The 8,235-nt window shown below is 33.6% G+C and overlaps 2 protein-coding genes across 2 annotated transcripts; one reads left to right on the forward strand and one right to left on the reverse strand.

The window, feature by feature from the left end:
* Nucleotides 1-431: 431 nt before the first annotated feature.
* LOC135132445 (enoyl-[acyl-carrier-protein] reductase, mitochondrial) lies at nucleotides 432-1,723 on the reverse strand. Its single transcript, XM_064060537.1, has one exon. It carries the CDS (start codon nucleotides 1,593-1,595, stop codon nucleotides 513-515), a length of 1,083 nt encoding a protein of 360 aa, XP_063916607.1. The 5' UTR covers nucleotides 1,596-1,723; the 3' UTR covers nucleotides 432-512.
* A 197-nt stretch (nucleotides 1,724-1,920) lies between these two features.
* Nucleotides 1,921-2,874, forward strand: LOC135132446 (polycomb group RING finger protein 3-like). Its single transcript, XM_064060538.1, has one exon. The coding sequence runs from the start codon at nucleotides 2,013-2,015 to the stop codon at nucleotides 2,682-2,684; it is 672 nt and encodes a 223-aa protein (XP_063916608.1). The 5' UTR covers nucleotides 1,921-2,012; the 3' UTR covers nucleotides 2,685-2,874.
* Nucleotides 2,875-8,235: the final 5,361 nt, after the last annotated feature.

Consider the following 8,235-nt stretch of genomic DNA (forward strand, 5'->3'; position numbering starts at 1 on the left):
AGCTTCTGCATATTTCTGCTACTTGAAATATCTTTTAATAATGTTTGCAAAAGATGTATTAAGGAGGGATTTGATAAATGATTCTAACATCCAAGTGGGCACTGATATGTTCCGCCTCTTTCAAATTGTGTAACTGACAAATTACTCAGAACTTGTCTGTCATTACTATAATGCGGCACCTGCAACACTCTTAAATTTCACAGGTTAGTTTTGTGTGAATAAAACATAACTTATTTTCTTGATTATTTATTTATTTATTAAAAAAAACAACGCAATTGTATTATTTTGTCTTAGAAATGAAGTAAGGTAATAAAGCGAAATATTTGATCCCCAGCGATACACTATGATGTATTGTTAGTTGCATATCTTTTCAATAAATTAAATTTTCCCCCCAATCAATACATCATTTTTCCATATATATAATAACCCCATTTCATACAAAACAACTATTTTATTAACAATTTTCACCTTAACACAACTTACAAACTACAAACAAGAAAAATCCACTTAAATTAACTAAACTCGAGAATGTACTTCTTCCCAATCATCCCTTTAATCGTCATCGTATTCATCAACGCCTCCTTATACTGCTCAAAATTAACCATCTTAAACGCCGGCCCCTGCAGCTCATTACTCGTCATCATCGAAATCAGCTCCTCCAGCATCTCAAACCTATCGATACTATCCGCATTCTGCTTCGACCACTCCGTCATCCAAAACCCCCTGATCCTCACATCCTTGAAAATGAGCGCCGACGTGGGCGCCGTCACCGGCTCCCGCGACATGCCCCCATACGTTACCATCGTGCCCCCCTTCTGCAAGTGCCGCATCACCTCCAACGCGTTCTGCCCCCCGACGCAATTCAAAGCCAACTTTGGCTTATCCAGTTCCCCGTTCTTAAAAATCTGCGTTTTCCGCAACTCTTCCTCAGTGAGAACATGCGTCGCCCCCAGGTCCTTCAAAAAGCAGCGCAACTCGTTCACTCCAGCCCGGTCCCGGATTACGTTGACGCTCCGCAGCCCCCACGCTCTGCAGATTTGGATCACGTTTTGGCCACACGCTGAATTGGCGCCGTTTTGGATGACGGTGTCTCCGGGTTTGAGGTCGACGAAGTCCCGGAGCATGCGGTAGGCGGTGCAGGGGTTCACGCTCAGGGTGGCGGCTTCAACGAGACCTAGTTTTTTGGGGACTTTTAAGAGGTTGTTTTTGGGGAGGATGCAGTGGGTTCGCCAGGTTCCTAAGGCGCTGACGAGGGGGACGACGCGGTCGCCTTGTTGGAAGTCGGTGACTCCGGAGCCTACACTGACTACTTCGCCGACGCCTTCGTTGCCGGCCACTGCGGGTAACGGGGGGCGCACTGGGTACTTCCCTTGGATGGTATTGATATCGGCGGGGTTCACAGGGGCTGCCAACATTTTGATTAAAACTTCATCTTTTGCTGGGTCTGGAATGGTTTCTGTTTCTTTGCGGATTACCTTCACGGGGTCTCCATGTTCACAGTATATTAGTTTACAACCGGTGCTGTTAAAACGCTGCAGTTTGAGGTTAAGTTGCCCTCTGAGCAACCTTGTTAGTTTTTGGGACAAGTTCGCCATTTTTGGTGGTCGTAACGATATGGGGCGCTCTTAATTACTAAATCACGACGAATGGCGAAAAATAAACTTTGAACTGTTAAACTGGAGCATTTCTTGTTCCTAAAACGTCAAGTTAAATGCGTGGGAGCAGGTGACTGATTTACCGACTTTGAGGGACAAGGTGGGGACTACTGACTTAGTTAAACTGAACTATAACTACAACTCGACACAGAAAACACTAGAATACTAGAAAACTGGTGTATGATTAACAAACCGTCAGATTAATACTTATTACTAGCTTTAAATAATAAACAAATAAGTATTAATCCGACGAAATACGATTTCAGTTGGCAATAAAACCAACTAAGGGTGCCACCCTGCCTGTCACAACATTTCGTTTATCACATACACTTGACCCCATTTTGACACTTTTAGGTTATGTCACGTTTCAGCACAATGGACCGAAAAATTAAAATAAAAACTCTAAATCCTTACATAACGTGCAATATCTGTAAAGGCTATTTGATCGACGCCACTGCCATAACGGAATGCCTTCATACTTTTTGTAAGAGTTGCCTTATTAAGCACCTGGAAGCCAACACAACTTGCCCCACTTGTGATATAGTGATCCACCACTCGTACCCCCGTCAGTACATTAATTTTGACCGAACTATGCAAGACATTGTGTATAAGTTGGTTCCGGGGCTGCAGGAGCGCGAAATCGAGCGAGAGCAGGAGTTCTATCGACTCAGAGGGATACCGTGTCCGAAGGAGATGCTGATTTGTGACGACACTGCCGACAAGTCCCCCGAACCAGAGGACGAAGAGAAGGAGGAACTGATTAATTTATGCCTAGAGTGTACTATGATTAATCCCGTGCAACTGAAAAATATTTTTGTTAGAGTTCCTACGAAGACCACCGTTTTGTATTTGAAGCGATTTATAGCGAGGAAGATTTTCAAAGATACACAGTCGTTGGAGAATATTGATATACTGTGTAATTGTGATGTTTTAGATATGGGTGATACTATGAAGTATATTTATTTGACCAAGTGGAACATTGATGAGGTGCCTTTAGTGTTGAAATGTCAGCCAAAGTTTACAGTTTGATTTTTTCGTTTTTTGTTTTGTTTGTTAATGTTAACTCAGGGATTTATATTTATCTTTGAAGAGTATTTTATTTGATACTGGTTACTATGTACCTTATTATTGAAGTATTTGTGATGGCAACTGACACCCTAAGTATTACGAAATTGTGTGTTTTAAGTGCTAAGAAGAGTAATAAATCTAGTCAAACGATTGTCTTTTATTTTCAGTAATATTTATTTTGTAAAAAATGGAGTGGCTAAGATTTGAAATTTCGGTGTCACTTACGTCACACTGAGAACAGTCCTGCCACCCAAAGTTTGACGGGCAACGCCAACTCTAAATCATTTTATTTTGGATTGAACAGCAATGAGTCTGATTTTATTAATAGTTTTTTCGTAATTTTAACTCTGTTTTTATTTAAAAAGGGAATTTTGCTCACTTAAATTAGATAGAGAGCTACTTAGTAAAGAACACAAGGACAGGTTTTATATAAAACATAGGTAGAAGGGACGATTTCAGAAAATACTTTGAGTAGAAAGCAAAATCATCAACATCCGTTCACAGATTGTTTTCATGTCGTCCAGTTGTGTGTATAACTGGTTGCATACACATATTTTTTTACTTTTCACATATTATATTTAAAACCATTTGCTCAAATACAACACCACAACTACAGTGTTGTTATTGTACTAAAGTCGTGAAGTCAAACTTAAATAATAATAAAAAATGTCTGTCTCTGTAAACTAACTAAGAAAATTTAGCAAAAACGGGGACGGTGTGACCCCATGTTTTTTTTTTTTCTAGTATTCTGTGAACTTTATGATAAAAAATTCTAATTCTCTCTACGTGTTAAAATATTGTAAAACGAAACACACATTTAAAGAAAATTACCATAACACGAAGCTACAGTTTTAATACATAAATTATAGCCAAATGTAATGTTTTCAGGAGTTTTTCTGAACAAATAAAGGTGTAATTATATAAATAATAAAAAAAAAATGTAACAATTAATTACTGCTACCAATAAAATAAAAACATTACTAATATCTATAACCACCTGTTAACACAGTATACGTATAACGCTAATTAGCTTACACATATTTAATGGTATGTAGAAATTCCTTTCCGCACCCTGATAAGGGTTATTTATCGCTCACTTAAATGCAAATATGTCCCTGAGATTTTTGTTTAACCCCTAACATTAAAAAATGTGGAAAATATTTATAATCAATAAGAAAAAAATGTGTTTACTGTTCATGGAACTTCAGTGAGGTAAAACCTAGTACTTGCTACGAAAAGATTAATTTTGGCAATTGGTATACCCTCGAAGAAAACAGAGGGCTAGCATTTGCGAAGATAAGACTGATTTTGGCAGTTGATATACTCTTTAAGAAAAAACTTTAAAAATCGAAAAAATTAATGAATCGAAAAAATCGAAAGAAGAAAAAGCGAATCGAATCGAAAAATTGGAAAAGTCAAAAATTGTATCTTCGAAAAATTGTAAAGTTGAAAAACTATAGCTTTGAAAAATCGCCCACCCACCCATCTTTTCATCTGATGTCTACAACAACAAGAAAAGCTCCATTCCATGAAATTTTTCTAAACAAAAGCCCTTCATTTAGAAAAAAAAGTAACATAATCATTGATTTCTTGTATAGGTAATGGAATTTTTGAGTTCATTAGACGTTAAAAAAATTTTTGATACAGGGAAAAATTAATCTCATTACAAAAAAAGTGATGTATTTTCTTGTATGTTGAGATTTTGTTAGGCGACATTTTTATTTAATGTTTCAAAAATTTGTCAAAATTTTGTAAATCTTGAAAACTGTTATTTAGGAAAAAAAGTAACATAATCATCGATTTCTTGTACAGGTAATCGAATTTTTGAGTTAATTAGACATTACAAACATTTTTAATAAAAGAAAAAACTAATTTTCTCATTACAAAAAAAAAAAAAAAGAAATGATGTATTTTTCTTGTATGTTGAGATTTTGAGGTTGCCAAATCTAATAAATAACACTTTTGGACTTTCTAAATAAGATCAGTGTGAAAAAATGTGCCACAGTTAGGCGACATTTTTATTTAATGTTTCAAAAATTCGTCAAAATTTTGTAAATCTTGAAAATTTTTTTTGTTGCGGACCGTAAATACCATAATGTATTTACCTAAACACTGTTGACACTAAAGAATGAAAGACCTATTTTGAAATTTGATATTGATTATCTCAAACATCGTCAAACTTTTCGGTTAGAGATCAAGTACTAGAAAACAATTTTACATCTTCTCTATCTTCGGTGTAAGCAAACTATTTCCAGATCAGTCATCTATAAAACCCAACTTTCATAAAGATATCTCACTATACTAAACATAAAAGTTCCCCGCCCACCCACCCATCTTTTAATCCGATGTCCACAACGAAAAGAAAAACTTCTTCTCATGAAAATTTTTCTAAACAAAAGCCTTTCATTTAGGAAAAAAAAGGAACATAATCATCGATTTCTTGTATAGTTAATAGAATTTTTGAGTTCATTAGACGTTAAAAAAATTGTTGATAAAGGGAAAAACTAATAAAAAGTGATGTATTTTCTTATATGTTGAGATCTTGAGGTTGTGGAAGCTAAAAAAGTGGGTAACACTTCTGGACTTTCTAAACAAGAACAGTGTGAAAAAATGTGCTACAGTTAGGCGCCATTTTTATTTAATGTTTCAAAAATTCCTCAAAATTTTATAAATCTTGAAAACTTTTTTTTTGCGGACCGTACATGCCATAATGTATTTACCTAAACACTGTTGACACCAAAAAATGAGAGACCTGCTTTGAAATTTTGATAATGATTATCTCAAAATTCGTCAAAATTTTCAGTTGGAGATCAAGTACTAAAAAAAAATACATCTTTTCTATCTTCGTCGTAAGTAAATTATTTCAAGATCAGTCATCTAAAGAACTCAACTTCCATAAAGATATTTCCTTATAATAAAAATAAAAGTCGCCCGCCCACCCACCCATCTTTTAATCCGATGTCCACAACAAAAACAAAAACTCGTTTCCATGAAATTTCCTAAACAAAAGTCCTTTATTTGAGAAAAAAACAGTAACATAATCATTGATTTCTTGAATAGATAATTGAATTTTTGAGTTGAATAGGCATTAGAAAATTGACTTAAAAGGAAAAACTAATCTTCTCATTACAAAAAAAGGAAATGCTGTATATTTTCTTGTATATTGAGATCTTGAGGTTGTCGAACCTAAAAAATAACACTTCTGGACTTTCTAAATAAGATCAGTGGGGAAAAATGACACAATTAGACGTTATTTTTATTTAATTTTTCAAAAGTTAGTCAAAATTTTATTAATCTTAAAAACTGTTTGTTGCTACGAACCGTAAATCCCATAACGTATTTATCTAAACATTGTTGACACTAAAAAATGAAAGACCTGCTTTGAAATTTTGATATTGATTATCTCAAAAAACGTCAAAATTTTCAGTTAGAAATCAACTACAAAAAAAATTCTACATCCTTTTCTATCTTCGTCGTAAGCAAATTATTTCCAGATCAGTCATCTAAAGAACTCAACTTCCATAAAGATACCTCATTATAATAAAAATAAAAGTTCCCCGCCCACCCACCCATCTTATAATCCGATGTCCACAACAAAAAGAAAAACTCCTTTCCATAAAAATTTTTCTAAACAAAAGCCCTTCATTTAGGAAAAAAAAAGTAACATAATCATTGGTTTCTTGTATAGTTAATACAATTTTTGAGTTCATTAGACATTAAAAAAATATTTGATAAAGGGAAAAACTAATCTCATTACAAAAAAAAGTGATGTATTTTTCTTGTATGTTGAGATCTTGAGGTTGTCGAAGCTAAAAAAAGGGGCAATACTTCTGGACTTTTGAACAAGATCAGTGTGAAAAAATGTGACACAGTTAGGCGTCATTTTTATTTAATTTTTCAAAAATTCGTCAAAATTTTGTAAATCTTGAAAACTTTTTTTGTTGCGGACCGTAAATGCCATAATGTATTTACCTAAACACTGTTGACACCAAAAAATGAGAGACCTGCTTTGAAATTTTGATATTGATTATCTCAAAAAACGTCAGAATTTTCAGTTGGAGATCAAGTACTAAAGAAAATTTTTTACATGTTCTCTATCTTCGTCGTAAACAAATTATTTCCAGATTAGTCATCTATAAAACTCAACTTCCATAAAGATATTATACTGAAAATAAAAGTTCCCCGCCCACCCACCCATCTTTTAATCCGATGGGTACAACAAAAAGAAAAACTCGTTTCCATGAAGTTTCCTAAACAAAAGTTATTTATTTGGGAAAAAAACAGTAACATAATCATTGATTTCTTGAATAGGTAATTGAATTTTTGAGCTCAATAGGCATTAAAAAATGACATAAAAGGAAAAGCTAATCTTCTCATTACAAAAAAAAAAAAGAGATGGTGTATATTTTCTTGTATATTGAGATCTCGAGGTTGTCGAAGCTAAAAAATAACACTTCTGGATTTTCTAAACAAGATCAGTGGGGAAAAATGACACAATTAGACGTTGTTTTTATTTAATTTTTCAAAAGTTAGACAAAATTTTATTCATCTTAAAAACTGTTTGTTGCTACGAACCGTAAATGCCATAACGTATTTATCTAAACACTGTTGACACTACAGAATGAAAAACCTATTTTGAAATTTGATATTGATTATCTCAAAAATCGTCAAAATTTTTGGTTAGAGATCATGTACTAAAAAAAAAATTCTACATCTTCTTTATCTTCGGTGTAAGCAAACTATTTTCAGATCATTCATCTATAAAACGCAACTTCCATAAAGATACCTCATTTTAATAAAAATAAAAGTTCCCCGCCCACCCACCCATCTTTTAATCCGATGTCCACAACAGAAAAAAAAACTTCTTTCCATGAAAATTTTTCTAAACAAAAGCCCTTCATTTAGGAAAAGAAAGTAACATAATCATCGATTTCTTGTATAGTTAATAGAATTTTTGAGTTCACTAGACATTAAAAAAATTTTTGATAAAGAAAAAACTCATCTCTTTACAAAAAAAGTGATGTATTTTCTTATATGTTGAAGGGGAAAAACTAAACTTTTCTTGTATGTTGAGATCTTGACGTTGTCGAAGCTAAAACAATGGGTAACACTTCTGGACTTTCTGAACAAGATCAGTGTGCAAAAGTGTGACACAGTTTGGCGTCATTTTTTTTTAATTCTTCAAAAATACTTCAAAATTTTGTAAATCTTGAAAATTGTTTTTTGTTGCGGACCGTAAATGTCATAATGTATTTACCTAAACACCGTTGACACCAAAAAATGAGAGACCTGCTTTGAAATTTTGATAATGATTATCTCAAAAATCGTCAAAATTTTCAGTTGGAGATCGGGTACTAAAAAAAATTCTACATTCTTCTCTATCTTCGTCGTAAGCAAATTATTTCTGGTTTAGTCATCTAAAAAACTCAACTTTCATAAAGATGTTTCATTATAATAAAAATAAAAGTCGCCCGCACACCCACCCATCTTTAATCCGATGACTACAACAAAA

The sequence above is a fragment of the Zophobas morio genome, unplaced genomic scaffold (genome assembly GCF_036711695.1).
Source record: "Zophobas morio isolate AGI-343-1 ecotype UQ-CSIRO unplaced genomic scaffold, CSIRO_AGI_Zmor_V1 ptg000021l, whole genome shotgun sequence".
Classification (NCBI taxonomy): domain Eukaryota; kingdom Metazoa; phylum Arthropoda; class Insecta; order Coleoptera; family Tenebrionidae; genus Zophobas; species Zophobas morio.

Bases quoted from the DNA above. Each gene is read 5' to 3' on its own strand.
- LOC135132445 (XM_064060537.1), bottom strand. From the start codon at position 1,595: ATGGCGAACTTGTCCCAAAAACTAACAAGGTTGCTCAGAGGGCAACTT.
- LOC135132446 (XM_064060538.1), top strand. From the start codon at position 2,013: ATGTCACGTTTCAGCACAATGGACCGAAAAATTAAAATAAAAACTCTA.